Raw genomic sequence first — 22,328 nt, forward strand, 5'->3', positions numbered from 1 at the left:
ATAATTTGATGTAGAGTACAAGTAACGTGACATTCACAAATATTTAGTGTGAGTATTTAATAATCTGGTCGATTTACTTTTTCTCCCAAGTCCAAATCACTGAGCAAGCTTGCTTCACTTTACTTCAAGTGCTGCAACTTTCCCATCCGCCGCAACGGTTCAAGATGTCAGGTCGCCGCCGCCGTCTCCTCCTCCTCACACTCCCTTTCTTACTTCTACTGCACACTAAGCTTGTAGATTCCCACTATTTCCCGCCCGCCGCTCAACAGTCCGAGTGGAAGTCCGCTCGCGCCACTTACTACGCCACCGCAGATCCCCAGGACACTGTCGGCGGAGCATGTGGATATGGAGATTTGGACAAGAACGGCTACGGAAAAGCCACCGCGGCCCTCAGCACTATTCTCTTCGAGAAGGGTCAGATCTGCGGCGCTTGCTTCGAGCTCCGCTGCGTGGAGGACCTCCGCTGGTGCATCCCCGGCACGTCCATAATCGTCACGGCCACCAATTTCTGCGCCCCCAACTACGGCTTCGACGCGGACGGCGGCGGCAAATGCAACCCACCGAATGCCCATTTTGTCCTCCCCATCGAGGCCTTCGAGAAGATAGCGATATGGAAAGCTTCGAACATGCCCGTTCAGTACCGCAGAATCAGATGCAGGAAAGAAGGAGGCATAAGATTCACGCTAAGCGGCGCCGGGATATTCTTGTCGGTGCTGATAACCAACGTCGCTGGCGGAGGCGACGTGGCGGCTGTGAAAGTAAAGGGCTCGATAACGGGGTGGCTTCCGATGGGGCGAAATTGGGGGCAGAATTGGCACATAAATGCGGATTTGAAGAATCAGCCTCTCTCATTCGAGATGACGAGTGGCGATGGAATCACAGTCACATCTTACAGTGCAGTTCCCAAGAACTGGGAATTTGGGCAATCGTTTGAAGGCAAGCAGTTCGATTAAGCTTGATCTTGGGTTGTACTATACAATGTTTTCGTAATGTAATTTAATACAAGATTTATCATGTTTCGCCATCCGACTATAAATGAATATTTAGATAATATGTAAACATTTTAAATTATAAAATGATTCATATTTTTTATTTAAAAAATTATATAACTTACTTTGTAGTAGTTGGATTAACACTTCGAAAGTTGAAACACTACTGTAAACTATCCAAATCAAACAGGATCAGGCTTGAGCTTGATTCTTTTAAGATTGTTTGAGCTCGATTCGAGTTTTTATTATCAGGCTCGAGCTCGGATTGTTTTGAAATTACCAAGCTCGGAAAAGCTCGAGCTCGGCTCGTTAAAAGCTCGATTAGCATGTTAATCAAGTCGAGTTTGAGCTTTATTCATTAATAGCTCGTTTAACATGTTTAACAAGCATGGTTTGAGCTCGGCTCGTTTTTGAGCTCGTAAATCATAGAATTGAGTTCGAGTTTGAGCTTGATTCGAGTTTGTTAAAAATTAAATATATCTATAAACTAATTTTAAATCAGACATAAAAATATAAATTCATTCATAAATAACCAAAACGACACAAATAAGAGTTAAAAAAAACATAAATCGGTATATTATTGAACATTCCAAAATAATACATCTAGAATATTCATCATAAGTATGATGAGAATGTATGGAGGACGTTAGAGAATCCATTAAAATCAGGAACTACAAAATCATCTCCAATAACAACGAGTTAACTATTATGCAAAATCCATAATAACATTAGTACTAATATTTTTATTTGTCTTGTGTTCAATTTCTTCCATTGACATTAGTAATAATATTTTTATTTGTCAACTCAACAAATGAACCAAGCTCAAGCTTACGAGCCACGTAAACGAGTCGAGTTCGAGCTCGAGCTTGCGAGCCACCTAAACGAACCGAGCTAGAGCTCGCGAATTTATTATCAAACATGTTTGCGAGCTCACGAGCCGATTATTTTTAGACTTGAGCTTGGTTTGATTATATTTTCGAGCTCAAAATCGAGCTTGATCTTGGCTTGATATGATTAACAAACGAATCAAACGAGTTTTTTATTAAACCGAGCTTCGAATAGCTTGCAAACGGTTTGGTTCATTTACATCCCTAGCTATGTATTAACATCAAACTATCCAATTTGTATAATAGTTTTTAAATTTGTTAGTTTTTGGCATATTATTAATTCCACAATAATTTAATTTGCTAAAAAAATGGGTCTTATAATTAGGGCCGGGAGATGGACTCTTGTTTGTGCCCACTCGAATGAATAAGGAAAGGAGAATGGGACGTTGGTCCAATTGGTCTCATCCAACTACTAGGAACGAGGAAATAAGGATGTGTGTGTGTGTGTGTGTGTGTGATGTGATATCGCTGTCAACCTAGAACATGCACCATTAATGACAATAATTCTTCATCTCATTGATTTTTTTTCCCATGTACTTTATTCAAATTCAATTTCAATTATGTATTGTTTAAAATTGAAAAAGGTTGTTAAAGAAGAAAACAGATGTTAATTTTGCTAGAAGATAAAAGAACTTACAATAGTAGTAGGATAGAAATATTCCAAATTTTCTTGAATCCATATTGTTCATGGAAGACACGGTTGCTTTTATTCTTCTACATATCCATTACACAAGTATATATTCTCTTTATTCCTTGTTTTAATATTCTATTCAAATCATGAACCAAAACCTAGCTATATCATCCCACAAAAAACTATACTTGAAATTTAGAGATTATGGTTATGCATGGTTCGACCGCGAAATGGCATATTCCTTTGTGTTCGATCCGTCTCGATCCATAGGTTTATTCCATACATATCTTATCGACCAAGCTAGATAATTTGGTTATGGTTCGATCTGTGTACATACATACATATATGTTTGAACTGTGTCCTTTGTAAGTGTAATGTAAAAATTTAGGTAAGATGAAGTATCATGAATAGTGCTAGTTGAGAGAGGGGACCCTTAGTGCACCCAAAACCCAAAGAATGCTTTATCACCATAATCACAGGTTCTCACATAATTGGGCCACTACACCAGCCAGCCAGCAAATGGCATCGGTGCAACATAAGAGGACAATGTACATTATTTCTCGTCACCTCAAATTTTTTTTCAAGATAATGATATATTTTCCAACTTACAATCATTCTTCCGTCTCTCCAATATCCCTTCTTTCCCCTTTGTTTATAGTTCTTATAAAAACATAGGAAGTACTCTCCAACCTATCTAACCAATCCATCTATGTTATTAAAAAAAGAGAGTATCAAATCTAGCCTTTTTTCCCTTTTGGTAATCAAGTAATTGTGGGTTTTTTGTTTAATGCAAAAAATGGAAATGAAGAATCACACTTTTGATCTTCACTCGATTAGCTCCAAAAAGAAAGAAGAAGGGAAAATAGAAAAAGGGTATGATCAAGAAAACAGTAACAGCAGTAGTTCATCATCAGCAGATCCCAAGAGTCTTTCAAAGCTTATCATTCCGCCATTGGGTGCTAGTGATTCCTACAATTACCAGAATGTTTGTAAGGGAAGAATCATCTCTCCGATGAGTTCAAGATACAGGTGAGTCATGAGTACCGATTCTAAATTTTTTGATCTCTTGTTTGTCGAGCTGAGATCGAGTTAAAATAATTAAGTTTGGTTATTGTTGAAGAAACAACGCTTAATTTTTGTGATGTATCGCATGCACTTGTGGTGTAGGTGTTGGGAGACTGTGATGGTAATATTGGTGGCATACTCGGCATGGATTTGTCCCTTTGAGATTGCGTTTTCGGACAGCAATACGAGCAAACCGTTGTTCGTCACAGACAACATCGTCGACATGTTCTTTGCAGTTGACATTGTCTTGACGTTCTTCGTCGCTTACATTGATCCGACCACTCAACTGCCAGTTCGTGATTCGAGAAAAATTGCTACAAGGTCAGTCAGCGCATCACACACACACACACACACGCGTATATATAACTTGTAAAATTAATCTTCACACAAAAATGTTAGACCACGTTGGTAAATTTGCTGTTATTCACGTTAGTGCTTAGACAGTCTAAATGGTTTTCTAAATTAATTTTTATGATATTTAATAATATTATATGTTAATATCTTTAAATTATTATTTTTATTTTATGATATTAAATCATTATTTGATATAAGTTGAAGAAAATGACTAATAAAATAATAATATAAAATTTTTATTTCAAGATATTAAATCACTGTTTAAATTAACTCAATATATATTATGAGTGTCATCCTTCTCTTGTTCGGATGCAAAATTATTTTCGTGAAGTTTTTTCATTCTAGATGGCAGACGAAGATTAAATTTGATGTATACATGGTATTATTTCTTACAATAAAACTATCGTTTTTGAACGACAAAGTAGATATATGTATTGTCAAATAATAGAGAAGACACGGCCCCATGTCATGTTTAACATGTTTTAATTTGAACATATTGATATACTTTATCGGATTATTTTATATGAATTATGGTCACATGATATCATGATATTGCGACATGAGGAGAAATAATATCGGTATAACATAGACTAACCCTACTTTATCCCTTGCAATGCAAGTGAATATTTCTTTTTTCATCGATCCCAAAAATATAATCCATTATCTATATTTATATTATTTTATTAATCTAAAACATATGTTAAATTAAAGTTTGTGACCTGAATTCTATTGGATTTGGTTTGAAAAACTTGCAATATGACGATGTATAACACATGACATCGAATATTGCTAACGTGTCCAATATTACATCAGAATTTCGATAAAAAATAACTAGATTTGAAAAAAAATGTTAATAAATAGACTAAAATTATGAGTTGACCAAAAACAAAATTGAAAATGAAAAACATACAAATATAAAAAGTACAACTTTCAACGTACTTATATATAAAAATTAAGATTTCTTATCAGTTTGAAATGTGTATCTAATAGTGAATTTTTCTTCTTTGATAATTTTTCGTCAACCCATTTATGAATTTTCGCATGAATCTTTGTGTTTTCTTGTTTTGTGTATGCATAATTTCGTCATTATTGTATCAAACTTTCATGATTGGAAAATTTTGTTTTCCGGACCAGAACAGTGAAACTCAAATATTTGATTTGTAGTTTGAAAATCATCATCCATTATTTAACAAAATCATATAATATATATCTTATATGAGTTGAATTGCATCATTTTTTTCCTTCCAAAATGCAGACTCACACGTATATCACTGCTCACAAATATATCACTGTATTAAAGAAATTAATGTATTAAATTTCTCTCATGATGTTTGAATTTTGGCTTAAGATGTAAAGAAATTTTTTTCTACACTGAAACTAAACAGCATTAATTTTGAATTGGATAGATTTGATCTCTGCTAAATGGAAACGTGTACCAAAAAATGTAGGTACCTTTCAACATGGTTCATAATGGATGTGGCCTCAACTATTCCGTTTAACACCATCTCTTTCTTGATCACTGGCAATCGGCGTCTCTGTCTTTCCTACTCCGCCCTTGGCTTGCTGAGGTTCTGGCGTCTCCGCCGAGTCAATAGGTTCTTTACTAGGTAAGCCTATGTTTTACTCCATATATCAAGCATTTTCGCCTTAGCTTTTTGAAATGCCAGATAACAAATTATGGTGTCGCGCGCAGAATCGAAAAAGACATTAGATTTAGCTACTTCTGGACCAGATGTGCTAGGCTCTTGTTTGTAAGTACAACAAACGTTCTACATTTATGTGTATGTGTGTGAAAAGATCTTTCTCCAAACAAACTAATTGTCTTCTGCAGGTAACACTAGTATTAGTCCATTGTGCTGCATGCGTGGCCTACATGTTAGCCGACAGATATCCTAACCAAGGGAACACTTGGATCGGATCCACCATTCCAAATTTTAAACACACGAGCCTCTGGGTTAGATACATTTCATCACTTTATTTGTCCATCACCACCATGACTACTGTTGGCTACGGAGACATACATGCTGTGAATACGATGGAGATGGCCTTCACAATCTGCTACATGCTCTTCAATCTTGGCTTAACTGCATACATCATTGGCAACATGACCAACTTGGTAGTCGAGGGCACTCGAAGAACCATGGAATTTGTAAGTTTTTCCATCATATAATCAGTGGCCCCGTGTTAAGTTCGATTAGTCATATTTGTGGTATCTAGTTCTTGTCATGGTTGCCAAAAGTTATAGTTTGTGCATCTCAAATATTTAAAGATCATACAAGAGCTCAACAGTTATGTGTCAATTGATCATGTGGCACATAAAAGTCATCCTACTATTGCTCCCAACATCGTTTCTCCAAATATTCACATCGATGTGCAATTAACGAGAATAAAAAATCTTACCTTGGTTGTAGCATAAATCATATAACCAAGTGCATGATGCTATATGGAAAGGTTATATCTAGTGATAGGAGTGTATGCAAAGATCTAAAATGTAGTATAGCCGAAAAGCTACTTTTCTATGGCTATGTCGTGGTGGTCACATAGAAGAGAAAAAGCAATTGCCGGTCTCCAACAATATCGGGTATTTTAAATTTCTATGCTTATTGAATTCTTTTCTTTTGGAAATGCAGAGAAATAGCGTTGAAGCTGCCTCTAGTTTCGTATCCCGGAACCGGTTGCCTGTGAGATTGAAGGAGCAAATAGTGGCTTATATGTGCTTAAGATTCAAGGCTGAGAGCTTAAACCAGCAGCAACTCATCGAACAGCTCCCAAAAACAATATGCAGAAGTATACAACAGCACCTGTTCTTTCCAACTGTTGAGAATGTGTATCTCTTTAAGGGTGTTTCCAGAGAAACTCTGTTGCTCTTGGTAAGAATATGATATAAAAAAGGCATAAAAGGTTTCATAATATGATATAAATAGAGATGTAACTACCATTCCCTTTATGATTTGTGTGAATAGGTTTCAGACATGAAAGCTGAATATATCCCACCAAGGGAGGATGTTATAATACAAAACGAGGCACCAGATGATATTTATATTATTGTGTCTGGTGAAGTTGAAATGATAGATTCTGAGATGGATAGAGAGAATATTGTAAGGATTTTCAAACGTGAGAACATGTTTGGAGAAGTGGGAGCATTGTGTTCTCAACCACAAAGCTTTACTTATCGAACCAAGACTCTCTCGCAACTGCTCAGGCTCAAAACAAGTCTACTAATTGAAGCAATGAGGACTAGACAAGAAGATAATGCCACCATAATCAAGAATTTCCTGCAGGTTTCATGTTCTTTTTCTCCCATTAATTCAAGATTCACATATAGCCAATGAAACTCGAGCTCCAGTTTCGTGGAATTTCAATTAGAGGTATATCTTATGGTTGCAGTATCACAAAAATCTCAAGGATATAAGATCGGGGGCAATATTTGTTGAAGGTGGGGAAGGAGACGATGACTCTAAGATGTCAATCAACTTGCTTACGGTTTCTGGTTCAGGAAACGCCAACTTTCTTGACGAGCTTCTTAAGGCAGGGTTGGACCCTGATGTTGGGGACTCTAAAGGAAGGACCCCATTGGTACGTTTCCTAAAATCTTCTGTCCCTACTCCCTGCAAAGGGTTAACTTGATTTCTGTTAACTTATAAAAACACATGGCTTCTATAAAATTTCCAATGTCTTGTTTATGGTAATGTTGCTTTTGGGATTACACCCGTGCTTATGCATTACCTTAGCACATAGCCGCGTCAAGAGGACACGAACAGTGTGTTGTGGTGCTTCTAAAGCATGCTTGTAGCTTTCATTTAAAAGGTAAAAATTTATATTCTTATAGCTCAATATTGCAACAATCTTTCAAATATTGACCAAATTTGGTTAAATTTGCAATCCATCGTTGAAAAAGATTTTACGTTTTGAGGCAGATTTTAATGGAAACACGGCACTATGGAACGCTGCGGCAGAAAAGCATCAAACCATATTCAACATCATATACCATTGGGCTTCGGTATCCGATCCTTACGTATCAGGCGACCTTCTATGCACGGCAGCAAGAAGAAACGATACAAAAGTGTTGGAAGAGCTGTTGAAATACGGATTATATGTGGACTCCAAGGATCGCCACGGATTAACTGCCATACAAGTTGCAACCTCGGAAAATCATGTGGACATGGTGAAGTATCTGCTGCTAAATGGTTCTCAAGTCGATGACAGGGTCAAAAACATTATTTCTTCCATAAATTTGAATGAAGTTTTGCTAAAACGTGAAGTTGGACACTGTATAGCCATGCCCGAATCACTTGATAGAGAAGTTTTTGGATTAAACGAAACCGAGCAGATGGAAAACTTGGAGTGTAATTCCAATAAGACATACTGTTCAAGGGTGAGTTTATACAGAGGCCATCCAATGATCCGAAGAGAAACTTGCTGCACCGAGCCCGGGAAGTTGATTCGGTTGCCATGTTCGATGGAAGAATTCAAGAACATCGCAGGTTCTTATGTTTTTATGCCATATGCAAACAAAATCTGACATCCAGTTTGTTATATGTTAATTTGTATTGGTTTTGAATGCATGTTCTTGTCAGGTAAAAAGTTCGGATTTGATGCTACAAATGCACTGATGATGAACGAAGAAGGTACAGAAATAGACACCGTTGAAGTGATCAGAGACAATGATAAGGTGTTCGTAGTTGAAAATCCAGGCTCCCCTCTATGACATACCTTTTATTAGTTTATATGTGTGTAGCCAGCCGATCGAGGGACCTGATTTTTTAAGTTCGACTCTCGGTTTCGGCACTGCTTGGGGGGGCATATACATATATATTTGCTTAATAAAAACATATGGAATTCACAATCATTTTCTTGTAAGTAAATTCTGAGTTTCATCGATTAAAACGTCGGATACTCCGTGTGAGATAAGTATTGGTTTCATTTTGAGAAGCTCATTTTTTGTTATTTTTTTCTCATATTATATTTTTACAACTCTGTACAAGATGAATCGATCTTCTTATCTTGCAAATAGCAACAATTAAGTCGAGTTTACTACCATTATTATCGTATATATACATCCAAATAATTCTCTTCATAAAATTATAATAATTTCCCAAAATGTATAAAAATTGAAACCAACCATAATGATGAATTCTTGAAACTTTGTAATTTTTTAGTATTTTATTTTATTTCCCTCAATCCTTCATTATGTATATTTAAGAATATAGTAAAATATATGTATTCAAAGTCTCTGAATTTAATATTTAAATCAGTAGCTTTATTTTATTTTATTTTTTTTGGTCGAAAAAGCACAATTAAACCACCAAAAGTTCTTGTATAAATTGATGGTAGTGTTAGTGCTGCCCACGACTTCACATTTGGTTGGTGAAAACTGAAGGATTGACGGCAATACCTTTGAGTTGATGCATGTATCACAAATTATGGTGTCCAATCCAAGAAACAAACCATTGCACCAATCACTTACGATCGAGAAAGTAGAAAATTTTGTTTCCCTGATTTTAGTTTTTTTTTTTTTTTTTTTTTTTTTATGTTATCGTTATCTTTAAATATATATTTTTGTAATTTTAGTTATTTTCTAATTTGAGCTTATGTGATAGCTGATATTCCAAGAAAAATGAATTAAAATTGTGGAACAATGACCAATTTTTTTTTTTTTTTAAAAAAAACACATTAAATTCACAATTTTCATTCCAAGCACTTATAACCCAGTGGGACTAAAGCAAATGCTTTTGGTGTATGTGGACTCTGAAAGCTCGTGCATCCACTCCGATCCCAAGCAAATCATGACAGTGTTAGAGAGTTGAGTGGCATTTTATTCTCATGTACTATGTGATCTCGCTACAGCATTTGGCTTTTGTTACATCATGGCTAGACAAGATTGATTTTTGATGTTGAAATCATGGATATTATAAGTATGTAAAACTTCAAATAAAATACAAAGGGAGAGAGAGAAGAAATAATGTTACAAGCCATATTTGAAAAAGAGTCTAACTTAGCTATCTCAAGAACTGAGTGCAGCTTTGAGCCAAAATTCCGAGAAGAAATGGCAAAAGTGTCTGAAGAATCTGTATATAAAGAAATGTATCGAAGAGCTCCTAAAAGAATCTGTACGTGCTTTTTAGTGTGGGTTTTCTTGTGCTTTTCCATAACTTCCGTATCAACAAATAGGTGGGCAATCATTTTTGCTTTGAAATATTTTCATTTTTTTTTAAAGTATAAACTTTATATATATATATATATATATATATATTCTTTTGGACATGGCAGGAAGAGCATCAACAAACTACAAATTTATTTATTTTCCTTAAATAAATCAATCTTGCGATTAACAAGAATTGTAGATTATTAAATGTTTAGACATCGCTTCGAATCCGTTTCTCCATTTGGGTGTAGTGTTATTATATTAACGAATTTTCAAATCTTGTTTGTGAGTTACTAGCAAAATTATCATTATTGATGTTATTTTTAAAATTTTTAAAAAAATAGCCCATTTCGGGAGGATTAACTTAACATCCTTTCCGAACCAATACCTTTTTTCTCAACCTAAAATAGGAAAGCATTACCGTAAAACAAAGTCGATCCAAGAAACTTAATCCTCCTCTTCCCTTAAATAGAGTAGTCAAACTTTAAATATAAAATCTTGGCTTTGCAAAGAAATAATTATTTAAATTAAACAAAAAAGAAGAATGTTGTATATGATATAATATTAATAAAGTGAATATTTTAGAAGATTGGCCACTTATTTTGATTCTTTTAAACTAAAAAACTAATTTTTTTACGAGTGATCCAAATAACACACTCTCTCTGTTCGTGACACCATCTCGTGCAAATTTTTAAATTACACCAGACTTATTATCTATCTTTTAATTTGTTTCTCCCTTGTCAAATAATTTGAAATTAGAAGATTCTCTCAATCATCCCCTCCACTCCAAACATATGCAATCTTTTTTATATAAAAAATAAAAATATTGTGTCGATTTATACGAATTTATTTCCATTATTATCGAGATTCTACTATTATGAATAGACAGGACTCCTCGTTCCCTTTGATCTCTTTAAACCAGTCTTTTCTTGCTCTCGAATGATGATGAGTCATTCGTCTTCACCATACATCTCTTCCGTTAAAGGTTTCTACAACTTTCTTAACCGGGAACTCGACAATCTCGATCACCTTTTCATGGCACAGAACTTCATGTCGTTCGAGTTCCTTCAGGCCGTGCTATCCACGCTTCGATCCGTCCACTCGCAGTCAACGACTTTGGGCCAGAAGTTGCAATTGCCGGTCGGAGACAAATGGCTCTACGAGTGCATGGACGAGAGCGCCAGGCTTTGGAAAGCTTGCCAAGTGATGAAAGCAGGGGTATCTAGCATGGAGTATTACTGCTCGACTGGTGCTGATATAGGCTATCTTCTTGTTGATCCTGCCGCTTTAAATGCTCAGATTTCCCTCCAGGTTAGTGTTTGCATCGAAAATTTGGCGTTGGTTTAGTTTTGGTTGTGGGAAAGGTTTTGGTTGTGTTTCTATGACTGATTCTGCGTCCCTTCAATCTCGGTTAATTGCTTCCACAAAGCGAGAAGAGATCCGACCAAATTTGTTATTGGAGCCTATTGTGCTGATAAGGTTGTTCGGGCCAGTTGGTTCGGCTACTCAGCATTCGTTGTTTAGCGAAAATAGCAACTAGCAGAGTTAAAAAATCTGAACTCCAAACAACAATCTTTTTGAATATATATTTTTTTTATCTTTCTCAAGCCAAATGCATGCTTGTTGACAGATTAAGCGGGCGATCAACGATTGTCAGGGGCAGAAGAGCATGCTAGAAGCGAGAAACAAAATGTTAGCAGCAGGAAGATTGCACACTCTGTGCCTGAGGTTTGATGAAAACCATCTCTTGTCTGAATCGAGGTTAAACGAGTACAATGGTTTTAGAGGAGTATTGTATGCAATGAAGAACGTGAGCACATTTCTTCTAGTGATTCTACTGAGTGGCCTTGTTTATTGTTGGCCAGATTCGAGTTTTAGCCTTCGATTCCACGAAGAGGGCTCGATTTTCGACTCAGGTTTCATGCTCTCGGCAGCTACATTGCATCAGAGAGTGATGAACACGATGAGTCTACTCGATTCCCAGCCGGGGATTCTTGTTTATGAGTTACAAAAGGCTGAGCTTTCAACGGATGAGCTGAAAATGGAGATAGATGGCCTGATTAAGGGCGGCGGGTTCAAAAACGACACATACCATAGGAAAGCTGAGAACTTGAAGAGTTGTTTTGGAGATTTGCAACGTGGAGTCGAGAGTGTGATTGTGCAACTTGACGACTTCTTTGACGAAATAGTTGAGGTTCGGGAGAAGCTCATGGATATGTGTTCTCGTAGGTAGAAAGAATGGAAGAGGAGATTTGCAGTCAACAAAAAAACTATATATATATTCTTTTAGAATAGGTAAATCCAAACTATAAATTGCAATCTTATCTTTATTCTTTTTCAAATATAAAACATTACAAAAAATTTATATATCCTATATATAATTCACGTCGATTACTCTATTGAAGCTTTGGGGAGAAGTATTGTATTTCTTGAGAGAACAAGACATGAAAGAAATCTTGAGGGAAGAAGAATGTGATTCTCTCTTTCAAGGAAAGTAATATTATTATCTCGAGTGAAGAAAACATGGAAAGAGAATATAGTTAGAAAATGATAGCTTCAACATCATCAAATACAGCGAAATTTTCTGCACAGAAAAGGACAGATTCTTCTAATCATATGTTAACAAATAAGAAACATTAATTTATTTACTAAAATGGTATATATAAAAAAGATGAGATAACTTTCGAAATATATATGGAGATAGCTCAAAATCTACGTGACTCAAAAAAAAAAAGGGAAAAATATAGCATACGATGTGTCCTATCTCCGCATCCCATTATCCAATGATCTACTGTGCCTTGGATCTTTTAAAGAGAACATGGTTCAAAATAAAAGGATTTGATGTACTGAGATAAAGTGAAAAAGGGCATTTCTTGGCAAATGTAATGTTAAAATTAATATGCTGTCCTTGCACCTGATATTCTGACTATTCGTTGTGGTATAGATCTTTGTCTGCAGGTGGATGTTTCTTCTGTTTGTATTTATTCTGACTCCAAGGAGGCGGTCCGTGTAGTTATCAATCCAGATATGGACACTGGCCCTTTTGGTGTATTGGCTCTTGAAGTACATTCTATGTTCTTAGTGAATCATTTTTTGTCGATCAAACATATGCATCGTTCGACTAATACTGTGTGACACACTTTCTTGCTTATAGAGCATTCAATAGCTCTTCCAATTTACTTTGGCTACATGAAAATATTTCATCTTGGATTTTTTGTATTGTAACTCGAGATTTATCGACTTGATGATATGAATGTTTATCTTTTAAAAAAAAATTATGAAGATAATAAATCTTTTGATGTATTATTATTATTATTATTATTCACGAGATGACTTTTCCTTGGATAACCATATTTGAAGTGGACTTTTTGGCAGTGATGACAATTTTTTCCATAGGTTTGGAGCTTTGGGGAAAAAACCCGAAACGAGAATGAGAATCTCTGATTTTTTTGGGTTCGGGTTCGGGGATTTAAAAAAATATCCGGTGTAGTTCGGGACGGGTATAGGATTACCATCCCTATCTCCAAACACGTCCCAAAAATAATATCAATAATAAAATAATAGTATTATTAGTATTAATAATATAATAATAATATTATTTTTTAAAATAGTAATAATAATATTATTATTAATATTAATATTATCACTAATAATAATAGATAATAATAAGTTTTGGTTTGAGAAAATTTTCGAATCCGTTATCGTCTTATCATATTTAATATTATTAAAACGAGAATGGAAACGGGGATGAGAAGTTGATCCCCGAAATTTCGGATTTGAGGATTCCCCGAACCCGAAAAGCGGGGATCGGGACTCCTGCCCCGTTGCCATACCTACTCTTTGGCATGGTTTTATTATAAAACAAAAATAAGCTCTTTCTTTTTTAATTATAGTTTTCGGGTTTCGATAGCAAAAGGCACAAGAGATTACAAACTTCGCAGGATTAAGTTATAAAGTATATGCTTCGAGGCAGCAGCTTCTCACAAGCTTTTCTCATATTTAATTTAATTCAATAATTCGGAAGCTTTCCTTTGAATGAAAGGTTGATTTTGACATTTGAAACATTAAATTTGAGTTTTTAAGTATGTCACAGTACTTTAATCAACAAAAAAATAAAAAACAATAACGCTCAACTTTCGTTTTCTTGCTTTTCTTTCCAACATTCAAGAGGACGAGTTCCTTTCGATAATAAGGTGTTGCAAACATCGTCAAGTCTTTCAACGATTTGTTTTCTTTACATCTCATAAGGAAGAGCAATAAATTACAGTACAAAATACGACGACTTTGCAACCACCCCATGGCGGATAATGATTCCGACATCATACACTGGCACAAACATGAATGTGAACGAGTGTGCTCCCAACATATTTAAAACACACGGGTGGATTGGCATGATCCGACCACACCACACGTGGACAAGCAAAACGCCTCTTGCCACGGACTAGTTTGAAGCACAAACGCTACACCTCACAGCCACTGATAAACTACTCGGTCCGAATATAATCAATTTTCACTGTAAAGTTACCAGATCATTCATCAAAGCCTGGCAGAGCAAACTGGGAGGTAAAATTTTCGACTCTCGCTCGAAGCTCAACTGTCTCTTTGTTGTTATCAAGACCCTTCAGAAAATGCTTCGGTAGTTTCCCATGTTCCCTCAGCACTGAACTAGCAATCTCTGCAACAGTTATGAGATATTCAGCCATTGTCTCAAAATCAGCCTCGCGACAGCCTCTTGATGTCATTGCAGGAGTACCTGTGGGAAGAAAAATGAAAACTTCCGTTACTGCACACAAATAATGAGGGTGCGTAACGTATTAATTATGGAAATGTGCTTGAGATGTTCGTTTCAACTAGATAATTACTGACCAATTCTTACACCTCCAGGGGTGATATTGCCATTGTCATCAAAAATGGTTACTTTATTGAGTGTAATGTGACACAACTCACACACCTTCTCAAAAATTTTCCCTACAAGTAGCAAAATTTAGAGAAGATAAATAGAGGCCCTACGGAGAAAGCATCAGCAGAATAAGGTACCCATACACAAAAGCAAGCTACAACCAATTAAGCACACATCTAGAAAACACAAAGCAAGTGCTTGCATAATTCGGTATTATGTTATCAAATAAACATTATCATTCAGGTAAAAAAATTCATAGTTCAAAAGTTCAATATTTTCTCACCATCAAATTAAACACCAAGAAGAATCCCATCAGTTGGGTAGAGAAGCAAGACCAAGACCAAAAAAAAGATCAAAGAGTCGCCGAACCCCTCAAAATGCAGACCAAAATATATTCATGACTCACAAAAAACAATTATTATTCTCTATCAACTAGCCTAGCAATTATATTCCATTAATTCTAAATTTAAATTTAATCAAAGAGAGCTCCTATCTAGTAACAGAAAAAAAGTAGCCTAGTTTGAGTACCGAGATAGGTAAGGATATGGGACTCAAGCGCTGCTCTACAGCTGATCAGATCATCCACAATATCCAAACATCAAACTAATAAAAACAAAGAAAACATAGTTGACTACTTTTGCAGAATAAAAAATGAAAATGATCCCTTTTCTCAATGAAAAGTTTGAGCACTTTAAAGAACTCTCCCATATAAAAACTGTCAATACGCAATTATCAAAAACAACACTGTTTTAACAGCTCATGCCATAACTCGAGTCCAACAAATATTGAGGCCTCATTTTGAATATGATAAAACAAAGAAACCAAAATTCGGTGGAAACCGTTCAGGGGAAAAACAATACCTGTCAACCCAAAATTTCTCAGATCCCAAAGCAACAGATGATTGTCCGTGCCTCCAGTGACCAGTCTACAGTTTCTTTTCAATAAAGCCGCAGCCAAAGCCTGGGCATTTTTCTTTACTTGTATCATATACATCTTGTACTCAGGCGTAGCAACTTGTTTCAGTGCTATTGCAAGGGCAGCAATGTGATTATTGTGTGGTCCACCCTGCAGTGCTGGGAAAACTGCAAAGTTTATCTTTTCTTCAAAATCATACCTATCACTACCATCACCATGATTTAAAAGCATCCCCCTTTTCCTTTGCTTTGGCCCCTTCCTGTAAAAAATAATCCCTCCCCTAGGGCCACGAAGACTTTTGTGGGTGGTTGAGGTGACAATATCACAATATTCAAAAGGACTTGCACATTCCTGCGTAAAGAAACAAATGTAATTAGATAAATACGAGCCTATTTCATGAATAAGAAAAACAAAATGCATAAAACTCTGACACAAAACAGGAGTTACAGCACTTAAAACAGGAAGGACGGCATTGTTTGTAGTAACCATGTTATATAAATTCACACGATACTGATTTCTGAATCGAAAAAAATATCTAAAAGTATTACATGTCACATGGTTCTGTTCTGTGAGTGCAACATTAGAATTTAATGCCAGAAATCAAATTAAAAATATCCAAGAAACTTTTGTTCTGTGGAAATACATCCAGCTAAACACAAAACAATTCGTTTCTCCAAGTTAGAATGTGAACCAATCAATTTCATCCAAAAATGCAGCTAACTGCAAACAAACACTGCTTCAACAGGCAGTACACCATGGTTTGTATTTGACGCCTTGTAAGTTCAAGTCTCAAGGACATTCAAGATCAGGCTACTTGTTCAATAACAAAAAATTGTATACCCACTAACATTTGCAAGAACCAATTCTTTAAGCTTGAATCCAGCAAGAAGCAAATGAACAATCCAACAAATTCAGAGCAGGAATTCTAACAATTAAGGCATCGAAATCATTTGGTTATGATACAAGAGCAGAAAACACCTCTATGATAAGCCTTTGGCAATAACCGTAAAAAAATAATCCAAATAAAAGGAACACATTAAAAAGCAAATGACAAAAAGTGGAATTTCACTAAAGGATGGCATAGAGGGGGCGTAAGCTCGTTGTAAATGAAATTTTTGGTAGTATGCTAAGTTCCATTTCAAAATTACAATTCAAGCAGGGATACATTCTTTCACACCCCAGACCTTGCCAAATCAGAAGACAAAAACAGCGGGAAGAGTAATCAATTCAAGACACGTGGTTTAATCAAATGGGAATGCATAGTAATACAAAGTAAACCAATAGGAAAAGTTTACAAAAAATTGACGCCAGCCCATAAAAATCACAAAACATTTCACCTTAGAAGCAATAAGACCACTAATCTGAGCCATATCACACAACAAAACTGCACCACATTTATCTGCAATTTGTCTAAATTTTGCATAATCCCACTCCCGGGGATATGAACTTCCACCACAAATCAATATCTTCGGACGAAAATCAAGTGCCTTCTCCTCAAGCTTTTCATAGTCTATATACCCTGTTTGTGGATTAACCTTATACGGCAGGCTCTCAAAAAATATTGACGCCCCCGAGACCTTTCTCCCATTTGGCAAATAACATCCATGGCTTGTGTTACCTCCAGATGGAGTGTCCAACCCCATTATCCTATCACCAGGTAACAAAAGACCTGTGTAAACTGCAAAATTTGCGGATGTGCACGAGTAAGGCTGTACATTCACACCCCAATTTTCAGAATCAAGCCCAAAAGCATACAATGCACGCTCACGACAAAGTGTTTCAATCTCATCAATATACTGATTTCCACCGTAGTAACGTGCCCCTGGCATCCCCTCCGAATATTTATTAGTCAAATGGCTTCCTAAAGCCTCCATTACTGCTTTACACACAAAATTCTCCGAAGCAATCAATTCGATCCCTCTATACTGCCTCTGCTTCTCCTTTTCCATGATTCCAAAAACATCAGGGTCTGCGTCTTGTAATCTCTGATTTCCCCAAGCTTTGACCATCTTCCTACGCGACTCCAGATACTCCATATCTGGAGAAGAAACTGTAAATCCCTTTGAAAAGGAAAATGGGACCGAAGACCCGGAATCGCAGTCACGTCTACGCTTCAAACACATAGAATGGCCCAAAATCCGAAACTCCTCCCCATCTTTTTCTCCTTCATCAGTCTTTCTACCCTTACTTTCACTCGAATTAATATCCAAATCGTGATTATGGTTCGCCGTCTCCTGGTCCATCAGTTGGAGAGGAGCCGAGGGCACAGGATGTAAAGGGTCACTAACTCTCGATTCGATCTGGAAGGAAATCGAGTCGTCGGCGATTTTCGAGCCACAAGCACCTTCAACCGTCTTCGACCCATGAGATGAAAACCCTAGAGAAAGCCCATTGGCCGTGGTTGGCAGGAAGGTCGAGTCCATAAAAACGGAGCTGTAAAATAATCAAAAGGTCCAGCCTAAAACAACCCAAAGAGTTAGCAGCAACGACAAAAACAAGAACACCGGCAGCGGCGGATGAGGGAGCGTGAACACGAGACTAGTGAAATTTCCATATAAGAAAATCAAATCTAATAAATCACAGAATAAAGATTAACAGAAAGGGATTTCCCAAGAATTGAGAAGCCTCAAAAACAAACAAAGAATCCAATTAGGAAATGGAAATTGGGGAGATTGGAGGGAGGATGAACCTAGACCAGACTGGGTGGCATGGAGAAGAGCAGATTCAGAGATCTGATTGCATTTCGATTTTTCCAAACCAAAACAAATTCTTCGGAAAAAAACTTGTCAGGATTTGAAGGGATTTTTTAATAAATTTTTACCGAAATATCAAATAATTTCAAATAAGAATACAAAACCGGAGTTTCAAAACCGGCTCCTGCAATTTTTATGAAATTTTAATTTTTTAAAAAATTAAAATTGATACGTTTTATTAGGACTTTTGTTATTTATATATTATATATCTATTCTATTTTAAAGACATCAATTTTTTCTTCCAATTTTACCTTTATATGATATTAATATTATACTTTTTTTTATTTCAACACACTTTTATTTTTATTTTTTTTATTTTAACAATTCAAATATCAATTTAGTCCCTCCATAATTTGTCAAATTTCACTTTAATTCATCGATAATGATAAAAAGACTATACACACGTATCACGTGTGCAAAATAACTAGTACTTATTGAAAAACCTAATAATATCGATAACAGTTTCGGTTTGTATCCAAATTAACCAATTTTTTTTAAAAATAAAATTGACAAAAAATGAAATGTTAAAATATTGCCAACGTTAGACATGAACAAAGTTTCTGTCAGAACTGATTTAGTTTGAGATTGTCTTCTTAAAAAAATTTATACTTGAAACCTTTTTTTCTTATCATACTTTAACTTCTTATTTAAATAAAATAATTTCATGTATTTTTAAAATTCTGTATTATTACTTACTTCCGTGTCAAAAAAATTTCAATATTATGATTTTGAGATGGTTTTGAAAATTTAATTTATGATTAGTTAACGTTCTTATTTAAATAAAATAATTTCATATATTTTAAAATTATTTATATTATAATAATGTTTAGATTTTTAACAATGTTAAGTATTTAAATTTAGATAAGATTCAACAACCTTAAAAAATTTAGATAGGAATAAGATAACTGTATATTTTAATTCATTTAATACAATAAAGTCTTTTTCGATATCAAATATCATTTGTACCAAAATATGAAAATAGATGCTAAATAATATAAATATAGATATTTAAAATATAAAAAACTCTATGAGACCGGCTCACGACTCGATTTTTATTTTTATACCAAAAATATTATTTTTTATTGTAAATATGATTGGTAAAAAATTGTTAGATACATTTTTTTTAGACATACTAAACACATTTTCATAGAAAACAAGTGACTTGACTACATATGCCAATCTTGTACCACAGCAAGACGCCTCGCACGACACCTGAGCACACATCTATACGCAATCCCGATGAAAAGGAGACTACCGGAAAGCACGCTCGCGCCAACGTGGAACGCTCTTTGAATCCCATATCCTCCTGCATATGATGCAAGACATAAGTTCACATGATCATCGAAACAAAGAATCAAACTCGTGTGCACGTGCAAAGAAAATTAAACATAGTTGTGACATTCACAATAAGATGTCTCTGTTTCATGAGAAGGGAAAACTTAAACATATCTTGCAACGAAGATAAGTGTGAACGAGAAGGAAGACTTGAACTTACCAGTGGCAATGAACTCGTACTCCCCCATCTCATAGAGAAAGGCCAGCAGCAACTGCAAATAAAAATCCAAAACAGATCTCCTCACAATCAAAAAATCGAAAAGCTAGAGCATTATACACACACACGCAACACAATCGACAGAAGTTGACGCGGAATCTTAGTTTCTCTGCTAACATTGTACAATAATGTTATATCAATGTAATTTTCAGTTTTCAAGAGAAAATTTTGGCTTAAATAATATTTATAATTGGAGAAGACACAGCCATTCGATTTCTTTTTGTTTTTCTATAATATAATATGGGCCTGTTTAAGTATTACCTACAAGTAAAAACACAGGTACTTGATGCAAACATTAATTTGAAGACAAGAAGGAAGTAAATTTTTTTTTATCTATTCCTTGTAAATAAGCTCACCCCAAGAAGGCGCATTACATAGTAGATGCATCTCACGCCATCGGGAGCTATCAATATTCTGATTATTCTGTTCATAAGCAGCGGTAAAGCTAATACTTTCTGCAAAACAAAAGGTAAAGCATGGATCATGCATAAGACATTATAAACAGATGGCACGCATTCTATGTTACTTAAGAAACAGGGCATAAAAGAGGCAACAAAAACAGCACAGAATCTACAGTATTAGTATCTGTCCTGACTAAAATGCAAACATAATTATGCGAAACCTCACTAAACAACCAAAAAAATATCATTGTGATAAATTATTGATTTTCTGAAAGATGAAGAGATTTTTTACGTGTCACCATAAATGCTGATAATGTCGTGCTGGCGCGCCTTTTTCAAGTGACAAACATGGCACTTTTGAAGGAAGATTGAGAACAGAAGAATTTTAAAATGATAGCTCAGTAGAAAAAGTAAGTGCTAATATAGCTCCAGATCCTAACCTGGAAAAGGCCTTGCATTCCACCAGTGGAAAGGCCATTATATCGTCGAACTTTTTTAAGGACCTCAACAACATCATCTGTAGGAAGACCGTCCTGAGACATCTCTGGTGCCAGGTTATTTATTATGCAACAACATAATGGGCATTTACACTGTTGAATAGACGATCTATACATCCAAAATTGCATGACACAGCCAGCTGCAAAAACATATGGTTTAATAAAAAATTTACAACATTACCGATTGCAGTAGGATCTCCCCCCACACACACACGTGCATAAATAACATTAACCTTTGAAGGTCCATTTACTTAGAAATTCAAACTTAGCCCGCTCCTAAAGGGAAAAACCAATATTTTGATTTTACTACAGCACCAAAAATTATGGCCTGTTCAAGTTCCTCTTTTTATGTTTTGTCCATCACATGAGCATATGCACAAGTAAGAGAAAAAAAAAATCTTAACACCACAGAACGAAGTGTGACAGCAAAATCTTCCCACTGAACCTGCTTGATGCTTTCTACTTAACAAAATATATTTTTTCTACAAATTTCCAAAATGGAAACACTGTGTTAGAAGGCTGATTTTGAGGTGAAAATGGACATACTTGCATAGAAAAATCCCGGATATCCTCCGTAACAAACCATCATATCTTAATACTAGAAACCCATAAAGATATATATATAATCGAAGTATTAAGTGAACTTCTCGTTTAATACATCAACTACAGAATAGGAGGCCACACATAGAAACAGGAGAGAGAGAAAGCAAACCGAAAAAAAAAACCAAAATTCCTCAAAAGTTTAGAGAATAAAAATAAAAGAAGGTAGAAAACTTACCACAAAACCAGTGACCGCAATTTGTTCTACATGGGATGTTGAATTTATCAAAACAGATAGGGCAAACTTCATCAACTGGAGCCATATTATTTATGTTGTAATTACCTCGAACAAAATCCTCTAGAACTCCATTTTCTTTCATCTTCACTTCTTCCTCAGGCACCATTTCCTCCACCCAATAGCCAGATATTTTTTTACATGCCTCCATTCTTTGGGAAGTGAAATCTACATCAAGATCATCCCCGTTTTGAAATCCCATTTTCTTTTGTGTCTGAACTTCCATGTTACTTTCCATTTCCGTTTTTTCCCAAGATTTTCGTGCTTTGGATTATGGGCAGATATGGCAGAGAACATTTTCAATTCTCCGCGAATGCCAGTTAGGTAGGAAATGTGCCGACACGTTGCCCACTATGGAGTAGTGGTCCCATTCCCATATAATATTGTCTCTCTTTTTTTAATGT

At 35.6% G+C, this 22,328-nt stretch overlaps 5 protein-coding genes across 9 annotated transcripts; 3 read left to right on the forward strand and 2 right to left on the reverse strand.

The window, feature by feature from the left end:
• Positions 1-22: 22 nt before the first annotated feature.
• Positions 23-1,014, forward strand: LOC142539955 (expansin-A13-like). The gene has a single exon (XM_075645742.1). It carries the CDS (start codon positions 165-167, stop codon positions 951-953), a length of 789 nt encoding a protein of 262 aa, XP_075501857.1. The 5' UTR covers positions 23-164; the 3' UTR covers positions 954-1,014.
• Positions 1,015-3,089: 2,075 nt separating this feature from the next.
• LOC142539956 (potassium channel AKT2/3) lies at positions 3,090-8,946 on the forward strand. The gene is made up of 11 exons (XM_075645743.1): positions 3,090-3,536; positions 3,675-3,893; positions 5,375-5,533; positions 5,620-5,677; positions 5,758-6,075; positions 6,557-6,796; positions 6,890-7,207; positions 7,314-7,502; positions 7,658-7,733; positions 7,844-8,410; positions 8,504-8,946. Exons 1-11 carry the CDS (start codon positions 3,295-3,297, stop codon positions 8,632-8,634), a joined length of 2,517 nt encoding a protein of 838 aa, XP_075501858.1. The 5' UTR covers positions 3,090-3,294; the 3' UTR covers positions 8,635-8,946.
• A 2,033-nt stretch (positions 8,947-10,979) lies between these two features.
• LOC142538933 (uncharacterized) lies at positions 10,980-12,395 on the forward strand. 4 transcript variants are annotated; one of them, XR_012818766.1, is made up of 3 exons: positions 10,980-11,382; positions 11,501-11,615; positions 11,702-12,395. XR_012818766.1 is itself a non-coding variant. In XM_075644232.1 (3 exons), the coding sequence occupies exons 1-3, from the start codon at positions 11,011-11,013 to the stop codon at positions 11,947-11,949; spliced, it is 483 nt and encodes a 160-aa protein (XP_075500347.1). In that variant the 5' UTR covers positions 10,980-11,010; the 3' UTR covers positions 11,950-12,395. The 4 variants fall into 4 exon arrangements, 2 of the variants coding, with proteins under 2 accessions (XP_075500347.1, XP_075500346.1); XM_075644232.1 differs by lacking the exon at positions 11,501-11,615 and having other exon boundaries at positions 11,702-11,799; positions 11,937-12,395; XR_012818765.1 differs by having other exon boundaries at positions 11,501-12,395.
• A 1,772-nt stretch (positions 12,396-14,167) lies between these two features.
• On the reverse strand, positions 14,168-18,682 carry LOC142539957 (serine hydroxymethyltransferase 6-like). 2 transcript variants are annotated; one of them, XM_075645744.1, is made up of 4 exons: positions 17,224-18,680; positions 15,832-16,237; positions 14,938-15,039; positions 14,168-14,824 (listed from the first exon to the last, which is right to left on the reverse strand). In XM_075645744.1, the coding sequence occupies exons 1-4, from the start codon at positions 18,307-18,309 to the stop codon at positions 14,601-14,603; spliced, it is 1,818 nt and encodes a 605-aa protein (XP_075501859.1). In that variant the 5' UTR covers positions 18,310-18,680; the 3' UTR covers positions 14,168-14,600. The 2 variants fall into 2 exon arrangements, with proteins under 2 accessions (XP_075501859.1, XP_075501860.1); XM_075645745.1 differs by lacking the exon at positions 14,938-15,039 and having other exon boundaries at positions 17,224-18,682.
• Positions 18,683-19,719: 1,037 nt separating this feature from the next.
• LOC142538934 (uncharacterized) lies at positions 19,720-22,268 on the reverse strand. The gene is made up of 5 exons (XM_075644233.1): positions 21,868-22,268; positions 21,033-21,229; positions 20,548-20,646; positions 20,135-20,186; positions 19,720-19,945 (listed from the first exon to the last, which is right to left on the reverse strand). The coding sequence occupies exons 1-5, from the start codon at positions 22,160-22,162 to the stop codon at positions 19,806-19,808; spliced, it is 783 nt and encodes a 260-aa protein (XP_075500348.1). The 5' UTR covers positions 22,163-22,268; the 3' UTR covers positions 19,720-19,805.
• Between the last annotated feature and the right edge of the window lie 60 nt (positions 22,269-22,328).

The sequence above is a fragment of the Primulina tabacum genome, chromosome 3 (assembly GCF_025594145.1).
Source record: "Primulina tabacum isolate GXHZ01 chromosome 3, ASM2559414v2, whole genome shotgun sequence".
NCBI lineage: Eukaryota > Viridiplantae > Streptophyta > Magnoliopsida > Lamiales > Gesneriaceae > Primulina > Primulina tabacum.

Bases quoted from the DNA above. Each gene is read 5' to 3' on its own strand.
- LOC142539955 (XM_075645742.1), top strand. From the start codon at position 165: ATGTCAGGTCGCCGCCGCCGTCTCCTCCTCCTCACACTCCCTTTCTTA.
- LOC142539956 (XM_075645743.1), top strand. From the start codon at position 3,295: ATGCAAAAAATGGAAATGAAGAATCACACTTTTGATCTTCACTCGATT. The intron at 5,678-5,757 runs GTAAGTACAACA...TGTCTTCTGCAG, and splicing joins GATGTGCTAGGCTCTTGTTT to GTAACACTAGTATTAGTCCA. The intron at 7,734-7,843 runs GTAAAAATTTAT...GTTTTGAGGCAG, and splicing joins TTGTAGCTTTCATTTAAAAG to ATTTTAATGGAAACACGGCA.
- LOC142538933 (XM_075644231.1), top strand. From the start codon at position 11,011: ATGATGATGAGTCATTCGTCTTCACCATACATCTCTTCCGTTAAAGGT. The intron at 11,383-11,701 runs GTTAGTGTTTGC...GCTTGTTGACAG, and splicing joins ATGCTCAGATTTCCCTCCAG to ATTAAGCGGGCGATCAACGA.
- LOC142539957 (XM_075645744.1), bottom strand. From the start codon at position 18,309: ATGGACTCGACCTTCCTGCCAACCACGGCCAATGGGCTTTCTCTAGGG. The intron at 16,238-17,223 runs GTGAAATGTTTT...TTCTTTACGCAG, and splicing joins GTGGTCTTATTGCTTCTAAG to GAATGTGCAAGTCCTTTTGA. The intron at 15,040-15,831 runs GTATTGTTTTTC...TGCTACTTGTAG, and splicing joins GAGAAATTTTGGGTTGACAG to GGAAAATTTTTGAGAAGGTG.
- LOC142538934 (XM_075644233.1), bottom strand. From the start codon at position 22,162: ATGGAAAGTAACATGGAAGTTCAGACACAAAAGAAAATGGGATTTCAA. The intron at 21,230-21,867 runs GTAAGTTTTCTA...ATGTTTTTGCAG, and splicing joins TTGCGGTCACTGGTTTTGTG to CTGGCTGTGTCATGCAATTT. The intron at 19,946-20,134 runs GTAAGTTCAAGT...CATCATATGCAG, and splicing joins GTACGAGTTCATTGCCACTG to GAGGATATGGGATTCAAAGA.